The sequence below is a fragment of the Rhinoderma darwinii genome, chromosome 1 (genome assembly GCF_050947455.1).
Source record: "Rhinoderma darwinii isolate aRhiDar2 chromosome 1, aRhiDar2.hap1, whole genome shotgun sequence".
Lineage (NCBI taxonomy): Eukaryota > Metazoa > Chordata > Amphibia > Anura > Rhinodermatidae > Rhinoderma > Rhinoderma darwinii.
The window spans coordinates 647,573,950-647,591,838 of record NC_134687.1 but is presented as its reverse complement, the minus strand read 5'-3'; the positions used below and the strand labels follow the sequence as shown (position 1 = coordinate 647,591,838).

General features: G+C 43.7%; 2 protein-coding genes across 2 annotated transcripts in view; both read right to left on the bottom strand.

Moving 5' to 3' along the window:
* LOC142663240 (uncharacterized) overlaps positions 1–1,071 on the bottom strand; it is a 43,259-nt gene extending 42,188 nt beyond the window's left edge. The window contains exons 1-2 of the mRNA XM_075841778.1: positions 979–1,071; positions 729–843 (exon numbers count right to left, since the gene is read on the bottom strand). Of these exons, the coding sequence (XP_075697893.1) occupies positions 729–834 (106 nt within the window). The 5' untranslated portion in view covers positions 835–843; positions 979–1,071. The remainder of the gene's footprint in view (positions 1–728; positions 844–978) is intronic.
* A 5,300-nt stretch (positions 1,072–6,371) lies between these two features.
* Positions 6,372–10,296, bottom strand: LOC142697638 (oocyte zinc finger protein XlCOF8.4-like). Its single transcript, XM_075847688.1, has 5 exons — positions 9,927–10,296; positions 7,610–7,773; positions 6,968–7,141; positions 6,644–6,883; positions 6,372–6,566 (listed from the first exon to the last, which is right to left on the bottom strand). Exons 2-5 carry the CDS (start codon positions 7,685–7,687, stop codon positions 6,372–6,374), a joined length of 687 nt encoding a protein of 228 aa, XP_075703803.1. The 5' UTR covers positions 7,688–7,773; positions 9,927–10,296.
* Between the last annotated feature and the right edge of the window lie 7,593 nt (positions 10,297–17,889).

Below are 17,889 nucleotides of genomic sequence, written 5' to 3'. Positions count from 1 at the left end.
AAATTATTATTTCAAATAAAAATCATTATTTCTAACCTTGTCTATGTCTTGACTAGATTTTCTAGTCATTTTGCAACTCATTTGATAAATATAAGTGTGAGTTTTCATGGAAAACACAAAATTGTCTGGGTTACCCCAAACTTTTGAACGGTAGTGTACATATTTTCAACAAGGACTATAACATTCCCTAATCGGACTCCTTTACATGGCCCCCCTTTTACATTAGTCATCAGAACCTGACCCCTTCATTCAGCAGTATCTCCCAGACTCCTTGCACCCTAATACACTTCATGTCTGTCACACACAGATATGCGCTGAGCCCGCTCCATATTCTGCGGATGACAGCTGTGTATTACAGCCGACACCCGGACTAACGGCCAGGAACAACAATCGCTTAAAACTTTATGTAACTATTTTTATTAGTTCCCCTATGGGATTTGAACCAGAGATAGTAAGATTGCTGGTTCAATACACTGCAATAATAATGTATCATAGTGTATTATAATTTTTACATGCTCCTGATGCACTAGGCTTCGTATCATATTTTGGGAGGGGCATGACCGGAATCATAGAACACATTGTAGAGAACTTCTAAGTGCAGTCACAGCTCCCTCAGCTCCTGCACTATGTATAACACATTGTCTGAAGTGTTAGTGTACTGTAGAACTAAGGAGGAACCCAAACTTAACAAACCTCCCAATTCACTTTCTAATGTCATTATTACTTACCTGTGGTAACACCTCCTGGAATTTCCCCCTCCACTTCACTCTTACACGGTTGATCGCCCCTCATCTGCTCTTCTTCTGCTTCTTCCTCCGCTTTATTATTAGTCATATCTTCCCCCTGATTTCACATATGGAACAATTCAGTACAATACAGCAGGGAGTGCGAAGAATCCAACAGATGAACATTAAAAAAACACCAAAAAGCTCCGCGCCCCCCCTATATAGATCTGGTATAGGACTCAGCTTCTTCTACCTGATGATCCTCTGGGACATTGTGATTTTCCTCTGGACAGTCCTGGGAATACAGAGGACTGGGACATCTCTCTGGTGGATTTCTCCTACTGGATCCATCTGTAGGAAACACACAGTGACTGAATACATGACTACTGTATATTTGTCTATATATCAGACACTTCTCTCTACACTTCTATGTTTACTGATCAGAGCCGAAATTACAATGTTGAGGTCCTCATTACCTGGGTGAAGGACCCTACGCCTTGAAAGATGCAGACCGAAAGTAAACTGTAACCTACCAGAGCGAACGGCGAGGTGCTGACGTCTCCCTGCTCCGACATAGTATTTAATTGTATCTGCGTTCTATGGATGCGGTTACACATGAAAGTGGCGGGACTCATGGCGCCTCTATTTTAAGAGTTCCCTGCAACTAAAAAAGATGTCAAGGTGTCACCTGCTTATTATCCTCTTAAAGGCTGTGTACACCTTTATAGAAAATATTTTCTATACATTTGTATTAACTCCTTCACTACATCCCTACGGCTATATACGTTCCACTGTCAATATCCCGTGCATTTGCCACATATATAAACGTTGGCAAAATGGAATAGGGTTTAATGTGTGCAGTGCTGCTTCAGTGCACTTTCAAGTCTGCACTTTCAAGTCTGCCGGCTCTCTCCACAAGTGCCGGTACACCTCCCCCTTAGTTTCATTAAACGTAATAACCAAACCCCTGCCGATAACACCTCAACCCCCTGTAGATAGCGCCACACCATCTCCCATAGATAGCGCCACCCCCCTGTAGATAGCGCCACTGTAGCTCCCCCTAGGAGCGGAATCCCTTACCAGAGCGTTGCCATTACTTTGGCCGGGAATTGTGCTTCTAGAGGGAGCATCTCACATCTCTGTCAATATATGGACAGGGACAGTGATGCCAGGGACTCATCGGGGAGTGGAATCCTATTTTTGACCTCTTGAAGAGAGAACCATTTCTCAAATCTGACGTGTCACTTTAAAAGTATATACGCACGGCGCAGATTAGCTGCAGATTTTCTGCAAAGTTTTTAACTGTGTGAAAATATGCAATGTATTACAGTAGGCGCAATGAGGATGAGATTTTAACAAATCTCATCCATGCGCTGCGCAGAAAATATACAGAAAAGCGGTTCAGATTCTCAATCTACAACATGTCAATATCTCTTGTGAAAATGCTGCGGAATTTCCACACAGAAAATCCAGTAAGAAGTTCCGCAGTGTTTACGCCATGTGTAGACGTACTATAAGTAGAAATAAGATTTTACTTATCCAAGTCATTCTTAGAATGTTTTTTCGGAACACATTGTACTTTATATTAGTGGTAAATTTAGCTCCATCCATTCTGTTTCATAGTTAATAAGGATGAAAAAACACACAAGTTCATCAAGACCAACCTATAATCTGACCGTGTTGCTCCAGAGGAAGACAAAACCCCCCATGAGGTGGATGACAATTGTCTCATTAGGGGAAAACTCCTCCCCGACTCCAAATCTGGAAATCACAATAAATCCCTGGATCACCGTCCCATCTCCAGAATCTAGTACCCAGAACTTGTAATATTAAAGAGAACCTCCGATTATACTGACATTATATAGGAATCTATAATACTGCCGGAGTGTGACAATAATCGTCTTTCTAAATGACTTGTATTACCATGTTTACTTCTGACTACATCACGGACTGCCCATCATCCGCGCTGCCGGCTGCTCATACCTCTTAGGAGACAGCGCGTCCTAATAGTCTCTATGACTCCCGTATACAGAACGGCCGCCAGCGCTGTACAATGTAATGTGACATCTAATACAGAGTTACGAGCAGCCGGCAACGAGGACTATGGGCAGTCCGTGGTGTATTTAGAAACAAAAATGGTAATAAAAATCATTTAGAAAGACGATTATCAGCACACTACGGCAGTAGAATAGCTTGACATATGATTTCAGTATAACTGGAGGCACTTTACAATATTTATAAGAAAGGCGTTCGGGTCCTCCATTGCTTAATGAACCAACAATCACAACATCCTGTGGCAGAGAGTTCCAAAGTCTCACTGCTCTTACAGTAAAGAGTCCCCGTCTATGTTGGTATAGAAACCTTCTTTCCTCCAGATGTAGAGGATGCCCCTTTGTCCATGTCACAGGCCCAGTTGTAAAAAGATCATTAGAAAGATCTCTGTCCTGTCCAATTATATACTTGTACATTGTAATTAGATCGCCCCTAAGCCGTATTTTTTCTAAACAGAATAGCCCCAAGTTTGATGACCTTTCTCGGTTCTGCAATCCACCCATTCCCTTAACCCCTTAAGGACACAGCCAATTTTGGCGTTGAGGACAGAGCAATTTTTTTACATTTCCCTCTTTGCATCCCGACGCTCATAACTCTTTTATTTTTTGTACAACGTAGCTGTATGAGACTTTGTCTTTTGCGGGACGAGTTGTACTTTATGTAGGTACCATTTTTTGGTACAAATACATAATCGTTTAATTTCTAAAAAAAAATATTTTCGCGAAAATGCAGAAAAAAATAAAAATAAAAAAAAAAAGCAGTTCCGCAGCAGTTTTAATATATATATATTTTTTTACACCATACACCGATCATCATAAATAATGTTATACATGTGTTGTATAGGTTGTTACGGTCGTGGTGATACCAAATATGTCTATATTATTTCGTGTTTTTGGCCTTATATATTTTAAAAAGTTTATTTATTATAAAAAATGTGTGTGTGTATTTTTTTTACTTTTTATTTATTTATCATTAATTGTTTTTTTTTTACATTCATTTAACTTTTTCTTTTAATCCCATAAAGGGATTTATCATTTAGATTTTTATTTTGTAACTGCAATGTACTGGCATAGATCTATATACCAGTATATTAGCCTGTTACTGATTGTATACAGGCGGCAGTTAGGGCAGACCTCAGTATGCCCTAACAACAGGAAATATGTTCACTCAGCCCTGGGGTCCTTCAATGGACCCTGGGCTGTCTGCCCATACGAGTTGTGGGCTTTGATCGCGTCACAGTTATCTTCTGTGACGCGATCAAGGTGCAGTCCCCCCTCTTTGAACGCCGCGATCAGCTTTCATCACGGCATTCAGAGGGTTAACGGCGGAGAGAAGATGTTTCTCTTCTCTCCACTGTCAGAGCGGGTCCGTGGCTGTGTATTACAGCCGTTGCCCCGCTCTCGATCGCACGCAGAGACAGCTGTCACACAGGACGAGTATGCTCGTCCTAATGCGCGAAGTGCTCGCCGCTCAGGACGAGCATACTCGTCCTGTGTTGGCAACCAGTTAAATACCTTGGTCGCCCTCCTCTGCACCCGTTCTAGTTCAGCCATGTCCTTTTGATACACAGGTGCCCAAAATTGTACCCAATATTCCACGAGTGGTCTGACTAGTGATTTGTATCTAGGCCTCTTATGCTGTAACCCCTGATTTGATTTGCTTTGGCAGCAGCTGCCTGCCACTGGTTGCTAAAGTTAAGTTTACTGTCCACCACTTTTTTATTGGCCCTGAAGTCTTTTATGGCTTGGGTGCTATATAATAAACCTTGTGTATGTCTCTGTGCTACCACCAGCGGACAAGAATCTGCACTGAATCGTCTGTTAGGGTATGTTCACACGAGGGCGTCCGTAACGGCTGAAATTACGGGGATGTTTCAGCCTGAAAACATCCCCGTAATTTCAGCCGTACCGGCATGTGCAGGCGCTTGAACGCCGCGTCAATTACGGGCGTAATTAGCGCTGCTATTCATTGGAGTCAATGAATAACGGCTCTAATTACGGCCAAAGAAGTGACAGGTCACTTCTTTGACGCGGGCGTCTAGTTACGCGCCGTCATTTGACAGCGGCGCGTAAATATACGCCTCGTGTGAACAGACAAACGTCTGCCCATTGCTTTCAATGGGCAGATGTTTGTCAGCGCTATTGAGGCGCTATTTTCAGACGTAATTCGGGGCAAAAACGCCCGAATTACGTCCGTAAATAGGCTGTGTGAACATACCTTTAGAAATTATACAACCTGTCCTGTAAGAAGCCAATGGGAGTTGTATAATCTACATTATCTGAGGATAATCGCTACTTAACCGCTTGGCACTGCAGCCATTTTTAGTTTTTCATGATTTCCTCCCCGCTTTTATTTATTTCTCAGTGGACATAGCCATACGAGGGCTTGTTTTTTGCTGGACACGTTGTAGTTTTTAATATAACTAATGTACCATGTAATGTACTGGGAAACTGAAAAATAATTCTTTGTGTGATGGAATTAGATAAAAAACTAATATTCCTCCATTGTTTTTTGGTTTCATGGTCATGGTGTTCACCGTGCGGTAAAAATAACATGTTAACTTTATTCTGCGGGTCAGTATTATCACGGTGATAGCAGCCATATGGAGTGGGCTCAGCCCGTGAGCCCGATCCATACGTCTCCCCCGCACACAGTGTTGTCATGGTGCGGCAAGTGGTTAAAGAGCATCTCTCATCAACATGTGTTTATTGCGCCATTCTCCTATGCTGAACTATAACCCAATTGTGGCCTAACAAAGAAGGAGCCCCCTGTGGCTTTTTAGGGCACAATTTTTGCTTAAATGATTTGCAGCCATTTTTTGAGACCCGCAGAGGTTCTTAGTTTTGTGAACTACTAGTCTAAAGCCGGCCATACACTCAAGATGTCATGTGAACCATCGTTCCTCCCCTCCTCCATATACATGAACGCTCGGTAGTGCGTATATGCGTTTTCCATATTGAGAAAGCACTGCCGGACTCCTCTGATAGTGACTTATCTATTAACAAAAGAATCCACAGCCCGATCCTTCTCTCTGCCGACATCTGACGTCTGGGGAGAGTTGGGAAGTCGCCATTCACATTAGAAAATCAGCGGGTCCGGACGATATACATCTAGTGTGTATGACCAGCTTAGCACACTGGCGGAGATATGATGACTGGCAGGAACATACACCTGGTACGACTGCCCGACCTCCACACTGAAAAGGAGTGGCATTTCACAGAATATGATTATCTTGTTCCTCCCCACAAATGTGTAAAGATGTGTAAAGTTATGGCCCCACATCACAGATTTACAGCAGGACATGAGGTAAAGTAAGGAACGTGTGTTTGGAGCTCAGGCATCGGCCCCATCAGGAACGCCTGTCACTCTCAGAGTTCATGAGCAGGATCACAAAGGAAAAGCTGTCAATCATTCTGTGTGGGCGGGGCAAGCAGGACTCACAGGCGTTCTCTAGAAGTCCTGGCAGCATTTAGAAGGGAACCTGTCAGTAGGTTTGCAGCCACTGAACCCCGAGCATGTCGTTATATAGATGGAGTTTAGTGTTCCAAACCTGCCCACGTCAATACCCTCTGTTTCAGCAAAAGAACTTACAAGTTACTGAGAGGAGTCCAGCGGGGAGGAGCCCAGCGGGGAGGAGTCCAGCGGGGAGGAGTCCAGCGGGAATAAGCGCATGCGCATTACACACATGAAGGAGAGGACCGTACACCTCGCTTTACTGCGCTCGTACAGTGTACTGCTCTTGGCTTCATTTGTACCAAAAGACATAATCTGTCTGGTGAATGGAGCGCTCTGGATTTATTGGACATATAAAGGAAACGTAGGGATCTAATGTGATGTGAAAAGATCAGAAATTGTGATGCGCCTACATTACATTTCACTGTACACACGTCTATGTCCTTCACATGACGGTATGAAGACTTCAACATGGCGCCAGTCCAGCCTGTGCCCACAGTAATGCCAGTATATATCTGTCTCTTCTCACCCTGTGATGTGCGCGGCCGGTAGTCCTCCATCATGACCTCCTCGTACAGATCCTTGTGTCCTTCTAGATACTCCCACTCCTCCATGGAGAAATAGACTGCGAGATCCTGACACCTTATAGGAACCTGACACACACAATGATACAGTCATTACCCAGACACCTCCAGTGCTGTTACTGTAGAATTTCCCAGCATTCCCAGCAGTGTCACCTCTCCAGTCAGCAGCTCAGTTATCTTGTAGATCAGGTCTAAGATCTTCTTCTCATGTATCCGGGAGTGAGGGGGAGGCTCTGTGATGGGGCTCTGACTACTGCTCCATCCCCCTGACTCATGGATGATGGGAGTCGTACAGTCACCCGATGTCTTCTTCACTATTGTGTACTCCTGTGTATGGAGAGAGACACTTAGAGAACTGAACACAGTATTCCCCCCTCAGTAGAAAGAGGGAGATTGTGACCCCGCTGTATAGACCTCTAGTGACCCCACATCTGTAATACTGGAGACCTCACCTACAAAAAGACATTGAGAAAATAGAACGAGGCCAAAACTAAAAAGGAAATAATATTGGGGGACTAGATGGACCATGTTCTCTCCTCCTGCCGTCATCTCCTATGTTTCTATATAGAGGTCATCCTGATCCTCCTGGTCATTCTCATTGATCTACAACATTACTATTGCTGCATTGGTGACATGACACATAACTGACCATATTGGTGGCTGATCTTCAGCTTCTTGACGTCACTTGGAAGGTCTGGACGCTGTTATACAGGACACTGGATTATTCCTATTACTTCCTATTATGTATTGTCCCTTCCCTATGTGGGACTTGTTCTATAATGTAGAAAAGTTTACCTCTCCGCTCAACAGGTAGATGATCTCCAAGGTGAAGTCTAATATTCTTCTGCTCATCTCATTCCTGTCCTTGTCCATCCTTGGTGGGTAATTCAGGAGAAGGAACGTTGTGGAGGAGAAGATGAGAAAACTGGAGGAACTGGAGGATCTAGTACCGCAGACGTCTTTATGAAGAAAGGAGAAGATGGAGATCATACAGGGGACAACATCATGTGTGACATACAGAACCTCACTTATTCATCATTGAGAGGAACATCTTCTCAGAGCCGTCACCACATGGAATAAAGGGGAATCCCAACACGGACATTTCTCCCCAGGATATGCCAGAAATGTCTGATGGATGCGGCCCCACCTCTGGCCGTGCTCGGCTGTTTCTGGACATCCTATACAAGTGAATGGAGAGAGTCGTGCACATGTGTGGTCACCTCTCCATTCATTCTCCACCTGGATGTAGTCATCACCTCACCAGGCGGGTCGGGGGACCCCCGCTCTCCACATAAAAGGTGGGACCCCCATATATCAGACATTTATAGCATATCTCTCAGAGAAGAGTAAAATGAAGACATTTCCCCCCAGAAAATGAAGACCTGACTCCTGACAACCTGACACATGGCGGATACTGCGGAGACATTGCTGACATCTCACAAGACGTGGTTTTTAGGTAAAGATTTTAGTCATGAACAAAAAATAAATGCCATAAAAAAATAAGCCAGAATCGCTATTTTTGCTCACCTTACCTCTAAAAAAGCAAAAATTATAAAAAGTGATCAAAATCTACAGGTCATCCACCAAAAAATAAAACGTCCTCACTCCGCTCCATCAACAGAAAAATAAAAAAGTTATAGCACTGAGAAGGGACAGAGGAGGGAACAGAAACTGGCCTGGTCATTAAGGGGTTAACCTGCGGTGCGGATTATAAACACGCAGGATATTGGATTTATACTGCGAATTCGCTGCACATTTGTTGCAGCATTTTCCATTAAAAAGGCTCTGTCACCAGATTTTGCAACCCCTATCTGCTATGGCAGCAGATCGGCGCTGCAATGGAGATTACAGTAACGTTTTTATTTTTAAAAAACAAGCATTTTTGGCCAAGTTATGACCATTTTTGTATTTATGCAAATGAGGCTTGCAAAAGTACAACTGGGCGTGTTTAAAGTAAAAGTACAACTGGGCGTGTATTATGTGCGTACATCGGGGCGTGTTTACTACTTTTACTAGCTGGGCGTTCTGATGAGAAGTATCATCCACTTCTCTTCACAACGCCCAGCTTCTGGCAGTGCAGATCTGTGACGTCACTCACAGGTCCTGCATCGTGTCGGCACCAGAGGCTACAGATGATTCTGCAGCAGCATCGGCGTTTGCAGGTAAGTAGCTACATGGACTTACCTGCAAATGCTGATGCTGCTGCAGAATCATCTGTAGCCTCTGGTGCTGATGTGTCCTCGCTCGTCTGACACGATGCAGGACCTGTGAGTGACGACACAGCGTGATCTCTTGAGAACACGCTGTGTCTGCACTGCCAGAAGCTGGGCGTTGTGAAGAGAAGTGGATGATACTTCTCTTCAGAACGCCCAGCTAGTAAAAGTAGTAAACACGCCCCGATGTACGCACATAATACACGCCCAGTTGGACTTTTACTTTTCAACACGCCCAGTTGTACTTTTGCAAACCTCATTTGCATAAATACAAAAATGGTCATAACTTGGCCAACAATGCTCGTTTTTTAAAAATAAAACCGTTACTGTAATCTACATTGCAGCGCCGATCTGCTGCAATAGGAGATAGGGGTTGCAAAATCTGGTGACAGAGCCTCTTTAAGTTCAATTGAAATGTCAAGTTCCGCAACAAACGCCATTGTTCCCAGAATCCTCTGCGGCTCCACCGCGTGTTCACAGCAACGCTGCAGGTTACACATATATAGAAAAGAAGGCGTCATGTGACCCCTGCAGCCAATCACAGGCCGGAGAGGTCACGTCATTATAGGGGTCACCTGGACACGGCCGGAAGAGCAGGGACGTGTTGCTATGGTAACGCTGGGAGAGGTGGGGATCGGCCTGGTTGTATTTCTGTAGTAGATATTCGGGAGGATTATACGTCCACCATTTGGGGTGAATATTCGGGGTGATTTCCTGGCGTGTTGTGGGTCGTATTCGCTGCGTGTGAACATTCCCTTAAAACGCACGGTGAACGACATTAACAAGAAATGTATAAAAGTCGGTGAATAAGTTGTATGTCCCGAATATTATGTCATTACAAAACACGACTCGTCCCACAAACCACCCGACCACTACAAAGACCAGAAATAACAACTTACCCCAAAGAGGCCGGCACTGGAGGGGTTAAATCCCGGCTAGGAGTCCAGTGGGCGGGGTCACTCAATGATTGACAGCTCTGCGTATACACACTCATACAGGGGTGACTGATGAGGCTCCCTACCTCTTACACGGAAATAGCTGAAGGACCTGTCATGACGTCACCACCATGTGACAGGGGGAGGAGTTTAGTTTAGAAGTGGAATGAATGAGCGATGTATGAAGGATCTGTGATGATCACGTGACATGAGAGGTCATGAGGAACATGTGACCGATGAAGGAGTAATCGGAGCTAAGCAGTGCAAAATATAACGGGTTGTGTCTAAAGGACATGTGATGACGTCACCACCATGTGACCGGGGACAGAGCTTATCAGTGGGGAGGAGACGTGGTGGATGAAGGACCTGTGATACGTAATGTTGATCATTTAATATGAGAGGCGGGTCTATGTGAGGGGGCGGGGCTCCTGTACTGTGTAAAGTAGTGACGTTGATCACGTGACATGAGTGCGGGCTCTGAGGGGCGTGTGGACGTGATGATGATCATGTGACGTGGGCGGAGCTTTGTGAGTGGGCGGGGCTCTTGCGCTTTGTGGAGAAGTGATGAATTCAGTTTTTTCTTCTATAGGTTGTCCGCAATTGTGTGAGAGCTGAAGCCAAAGGAATGCTGGGAGTTGTAGTCCTCTCCTCATACCCCTCCCTGTAATGTCCTCTGATATCACATAATAACAGTCTGGACATGCTGGGAGTTGTAGTCCTCTCCTCTTATACCTCCTCCCTGTAATGTCCTCTGATATCACATAATAACAGCCTGGACATGCTGGGAGTTGTAGTCCTCTCCTCTTATACCTCCTCCCTGTAATGTCCTCTGATATCACATAATAACAGCCTGGACATGCTGGGAGTTGTAGTCCTCTCCTCTTATACCTCCTCCCTGTAATGTCCTCTGATATCCCATAATAATAGTCTGGACATGCTGGGAGTTGTAGTTCTCTCTTCTTACACTCCTCCCTGTAATGTCCTCTGATATCACATAATAACAGGCTGGACATGCTGGGAGTTGTAGTTCTCTCCTCTTATACCTCCTCCCTGTAAAGTCCTCTGATATCCCATAATAACAGTCTGGACATGCTGGGAGTTGTAGTCCTCTCCTCTTATACCTCCTCCCTGTAAAGTCCTCTGATATCCCATAATAACAGTATGGACATGCTGGGAGTTGTAGTCCTCTCCTCTTATACCTCCTCCCTGTAATGTCCTCTGATATCCCATAATAACAGGCTGGACATGCTGGGAGTTGTAGTTCTCTCCTCTTATACCTCCTCCCTGTAAAGTCCTCTGATATCCCATAATAACAGTCTGGACATGCTGGGAGTTGTAGCCCTCTCCTCTTATACCTCCTCCCTGTAATGTCCTCTGATATCACATAATAACAGTCTGGACATGCTGGGAGTTGTAGTCCTCTTCTCTTATACCTCCTCCTTGTAATGCCCTCTGATATCACATAATAACAGTCTGGACATGCTGGGAGTTGTAGTTCTCTCCTCTTATACCCCCTCCCTGTAATGTCCTCTGATATCACATAATAACAGTCTGGACATGCTGGGAGTTGTAGTCCTCTTCTCTTATACCTCCTCCCTGTAATGTCCTCTGATATCACATAATAATAGTCTGGACATGCTGGGAGTTGTAGTCCTCTTCTCTTATACCTCCTCCCTGTAATGTCCTCTAATATCACATAATAACAGTCTGGACATGCTGGTAGTTGTAGTCCTCTCCTTATACCTCCTCCTGTAATGTCCTCTGATATCCCATAATAACAGTCTGGACATGCTGGGAGTTGTAGTTCTCTCCTCTTATAACGACTCCCTGTAATGTCCTCTGATATCACATAATAATAGTCTGGACATGCTGGTAGTTGTAGTTCTATCCTCTTATACCTCCTCCTTGTAATGTCCTCTGATATCCCATAATAACAACCTGGACATGCTGGGAGTTGTAGTTCTCTCCTCTTATATCACCTCCCTGTAATGTCCTCTGATATCACATAATAACAGTCTGGACATGCTGGTAGTTGTAGTCCTCTCCTCTTATACCTCCTCCCTGTAATGTCCTCTGATATCACATAATAACAGTCTGGACATGCTGGGAGTTGTAGTCCTCTCCTCTTATACCTCCTCCCTGTAATGTCCTCTGATATCCCATAATAACAGCCTGGACATGCTGGGAGTTGTAGTTCTCTCTTATACCTCCTCCCTGTAATGTCCTCTGATATCCCATAATAACAGCCTGGACATGCTGGGTGTTGTAGTTCTCTCTTCTCTGTAATGTTATCACATAATAACAGTCTGGACATGCTGGGAGTTGTAGTCCTCTCCTCTTATACCTCCTCCCTGTAATGTCCTCTGATATCACATAATAACAGTCTGGACATGCTGGTAGTTGTAGTCCTCTCCTCTTATACCTCCTCCCTGTAATGTCCTCTGATATCACATAATAACAGTCTGGACATGCTGGGAGTTGTAGTCCTCTCCTCTTATACCTCCTCCCTGTAATGTCCTCTGATATCCCATAATAACAGTCTGGACATGCTGGGAGTTGTAGTTCTCTCTTATACCTCCTCCCTGTAATGTCCTCTGATATCCCATAATAACAGCCTGGACATGCTGGGAGTTGTAGTTCTCTCCTCTTATACCTCCTCCCTGTAATGTCCACTGATATCACATAACAGCCTGCACATGCTGGGAGTTGTAGTTCTCTCTTATACCTCCTTCCTGTAATGTCCTCTGATATCACATCACAGCCTGGACATGCTGGGAGTTGTAGTCCTTTCCTCCTATACCTCTTCCGGTAATGTCCTCTGATATCCCATAATAACAGTCTGGACATGCTGGGAGTTGTAGTCCTCTCCTCTTATGTGTCCACCCTGTAATGACATCTGATATCACATAATAACAGTCTGGACATGCTGGGAGTTGTAGTCCTCTCTTATACCTCCTCCCTGTAATGTCCTCTGATATCACATAATAACAGCCTGGACATGCTGGGAGTTGTAGTTCTTTCCTCTTATATCTCTTCCCTGTAATGTCCTCTCATATCCCATAATAACAGCCTGGACATGCTGGGAGTTGTAGTTCTCTCCTCTTATACCTCCTCCCTGTAATGTCCTTTGATATCCCATAATCCCAGTCTGGACATGCTGGGAGTTGTAGTTCTCTGTACTCTGGAGAACAATGTCTGGGGTGTGTCCACATACGGGATGTTGCTGCACTTGGGGGACATTGCGGAACACATTTTGGGGTCTTTTCTCCAGTATTTTGAGCTAAAACGACATTATTGGTGGCCTGAACCTTGTCCCATGGGAAGGACACACATTTCAGATACACAAGTTAATTTGTCTCTACTTCTTATCTCACTAGAGAATGGAGACTGCAGATAAGTTTAAATTAATTAAACAGAGCGCTTCTTCCAGGGCTGAATCCCCTCCCTCTGGTAAACAATGTCATTGTCCATTCGGCCAAGGCTATTTGATCTGCTCCCTACAAGAGTAATAAAACATTCAATTCAAGAACACATAACATAGAATTGCTTCAGGACGCTGCTGACATTTACTTTTTACTTATTAACCTCAAGATGGCTCCTTCAGGCCAAAAGATAGATTCCAATGATCCAAAATGGACACCTACCATACAAGATGGAGTCCATGCAAAATGTTATCTTTTAAACATATTCTAATCACTTTCACAAAAGCAATATATGTTCACACATATAAAGATAATTCAAATATTTTTGACAATTCCCTTCTTTTGAACATAAATTTGCTTAGCCATGTATTAGAATATTCATCCGAGATTACGTTCTGGTCAGCTCCCCTGATCCAGGGCATCCCATGCCATTCACTGCGACATGAATACTCAGTATACGTGTCTAGCAATAGGTGAGTGCACAGCGTTACATACTGTACACACCTGAAGAGTTAGGGAATTACAGGTTTCACAATTCGGGCAATACCATCTATCTTGGTGGTTTTCTATGGCTTGACAGATGACTTTATCAGGTATGGAAGCATTTAGTGTCACAAACAGGTGGCTCTGAATGTTTCTTCCCACCTCGGTTCTTAGGGTGGTCTGGACCTCATGCACTTTTATATCCTGTGCTGTTTTCTTAACTGCTGATACTTTTGCCATCAAACATATTACAAGTTTAAACATAATATATCTCTATCTAAGTCGCTGGTTGTGGTCTGGCTAAGGTACATACTCCTGGTCTCCTGGGTGGCAACCACTTATATGCTTTACAACCACATATATGACATACATGTTGGGTTGAAGCACATCCCTGGAGTGATTTAACACTCTCGCAATCCAGGAGAACAAGATCATGTCCCGTCCTGTGGCATTCATCGATGCCACCCCCTTTATTAGTTAGATTACCTCATGTTACACCCTCTAGACCCGGCGTCATCCATTTTCTAGCTGTCTCTGAGCACTAGGAGCTGCCAGTTGCTCTTATCCCCAGACTATACATATTCTGTGTCTCATCCCTCGCAGCCGGTGACGTTTACAGCATCAAACAACATGTCATTTTTATTAACCTGACCCATGTTTACACATCACACGGTGTCATTGGGGTAACATCTAATCATGGACGGCCGTATTCCTGGCCTGAGATCTGTTTTCCACAGCGCTTCCCTCTTTGAATATCTTACATGGTTAAACAGCCAGGGAACCAACGCCCACGCTGCTATTACAAGAGAAACAACTCCAGGAGAGTTAGGGTTAAGCGCTAGAGAAAAGAGATGGGACTGCAAGGCCAAGCAATAACTTCATCTATCTTCAGATCTGGCATTGTTTTTGAAGAAAGAGGGGAGCGGAGACATATACAACAGTCCAGTAATTTAGTCAATACTGATATCGCTTGATGTTTGATAAACTTGTCATTAAACTCTTCTTCCAGCTCATCATTTAGACAATAGGTAATGTAGAGATGACAGAGAAGATGAAGGTCAGCCGGAGCTCGACGAGACCCACAGTTCATCATCGTGATTGAGGACCTTCCAGCAGTGACTGGCGTTTGTCCAAGTTATGTCATTCCAATGTAACGGATGTGGAAGTTGTGAGTTGGACTTGGTACGGACGTCGCAGTTCGGCTGTGGTGTTTTACGGTGTCTCTTTAAACACGTCCAGTCCCCGGCTGTAAACAATGTCCTCCTATCACTTAGGATCTGGAATGGAATCATAAACATATTTATACATCTGCGTGAGCTGTTTTTTCAGAGCTCCCACATAACTGCTGAGGTCAGAGGGCAATAGGCAGGCGCTCAGTCCATAGTTTATGGGTTTCAGCCATGACCTTCTGGATTTTTAATTTCAAGGTCCCATTCAACCTTTCTACCTTCCCACTGCTCTGGGGATACGGGGTGTCAAAAGCTGCTCTATACCTGCAAGATTTCTTGGAATACCTCTCCAGTAAAGTGAGTTCCTCTATCACTTTCTATTGTCTCAGGGACCCCATATCTACATACCACTTCTGAGAGCCATCTTTTACTTTTGCTGTGGCCCACGTTACTGGCCACGCCTCAGGCCACCCAGAGAACAGATCTACACAGACCGGTACATGTCATACTGTCCCACCTTTGGTAACTGAGTCAATCTGCAGTCGCTGATATGGGAAGTCTGCCTTTACCATATGCCTTTTTGCAACCCGCATAGTTTTGCCTATGTTATGGCAGACACATATCCTGTACCTCTGGACAAATCTGGCAGCAGCACTTGCTGAAACCCCGGGGGTACCCACCATTTGGTCACCATTGCACTCATTCCTTCTCTTGACACCTGCATTGGTCTGTGCATTAGTTGGGTTATCATGGGGAAGAGGACTCTGGGTAGGCACATCCTGTTACCCACCTTCCATATTCCATCCTCCCCTTCACTGGCACCTTTTGTCTGCCAATGTCCTTTTTCCTCTTTTGTGGCTAGACTTTGTAATCTACTTAATATTATCATTAGTTGGGACCAGATACTATGCTGGTCAGGAACACTACGTCCTCCTCTATGAGGGACATGAGAGACGCAGCTTTTGCAGCCTTGTCTACTAGTCTATTTCCCCTCGCTTCGGGGGTAGCTTGCACTTTAGTAAGAGCTGGCACTTTGAGTATACCTACATGCTTTGGCAGTGTCAGAGCCTCAAACAGTTCTCTCACTCTCTCAACATTATGGGTCTACCCGTGGATCCAGCAAAATCTCTGCTCCTCCAGATTAGGCCATAATCATGTGCAATACCAAAAGCATATCTAGAGTCAGTATATATATATTTACCTTCAGCCAGTCTACACACCTCAGCGAGTACGTTCACCTCCACCTCCTGTGCTGACATGGAGGATGGGAGTGGTTGTTACTTTATTACCTCTGTTTCGGTAGTGACAGTATATACCCAGTCTTGTAGCCTCCTTCATGGTGGTACCTGGAACCATCTACAAAAGAAACTCAAAAGCTGGATTAGATATTAGATCCTTTGTTACATGTTCTAATGTTTTCATCTCTATTTTCATTAATTCAATACAATTATGTTGGTGACCTGTGTACTGAGGAATCAAATGTGCTGGGAAATCAACTTCCCACCAGGCTGGAAATCATGGTCTGCTATTTCCTGCGACTTATCCCATTCCCTCTCAAGTCTCCCATTGACCATATAACCTTCTCTTCCTCCTCTGTTGAACCCTGCGTAAGCAATGTAGTAGGGTTTAACACTGTACATCAATGTATGGTTCGGTTAGATGGGGTGATGAAACTGGTCTTATACTTTGTAGACATATACTTAGTGTGTGCTTGATGAAGAATCTCACTAACAGCATGGGGCTGTTTGCAAACAATTTTAACAGCCACAGGGGCCACAGACATGCGTCCTACATCTGTTTACCCTGTGCCCAGAAGGAGGACAGGACTGTCCTCAATATTCCTGAGGTGTGAGGTCTTCCTCCTAGTGCAATCCCCATAGAGTGCAGCACACATGGAATTTTGCATATCATCAATAACTTCAATCAGACTTATATCGAATGACAACCTGAATTTCTGCAAGGATGTCAGAAACTATAAGATTGACTGTACAGGAATCTGACACCATACACGTGACAACAGCTCCTGTGAATGCTGTAATCTTATTTGCATTATCATTTCATAAAATATATTCCCAATATGTTTGTGTGTGTGTGTGTGTGTGTGTGTGTGTGTGTGTGTGTCATGTGCGTATACCATCATTAAACAGGAAGGATACTCTTATAAATTAATAAGAGGTTTGCAAAATATTTGGTTCCTTAATTAGTATATGTCAATTATTAAATAAACCAATCCATTAAGACAAATGATGAAACATATCGTGCACTATATGCGTCATCATATGCCAATAGAAACTTTTTAATATCAAATAATAATAACCTAAAATGTAACAATGACATAAAAAAAATCTTTCTCGTTGAATCCCTTATCATGTGGTGATTTCAAATAAACCATTTCCCTTTAAAAATAGTTCAGCACACACCAGTCACTCACACACCAGTCACTCACAATACCAGCTGTTACCAGACACACTCAGTACTGAGAATCCAATCTCACTCCTGTATACTTTATGTGTGTACCTTTGGTAAAACAAGTATATAACTATAATGACTGTGTATAAACTCCTATTCTTGGATTATTCATCCAATGAACTATAATCTTCATTTAGTAAACTGCATCATATTAAATTTAAATATGAATGAAGTTTTTCATTGTGGTCGATACATAAAACACTTAACGTAACATAAAACATATAATACTCAATCCTGTGTTCTTATTAGGCTTTTTTTCCTCTTAATCTTTAAATTACAGTTCTTATCTTGCACTAAATGTGCAGTTTCTGCAGACATAGCTAAACTACAGATAACAGAGAATGTAGCATTAACCCCTTACTAGCTAAGACTTATGAGCTACAA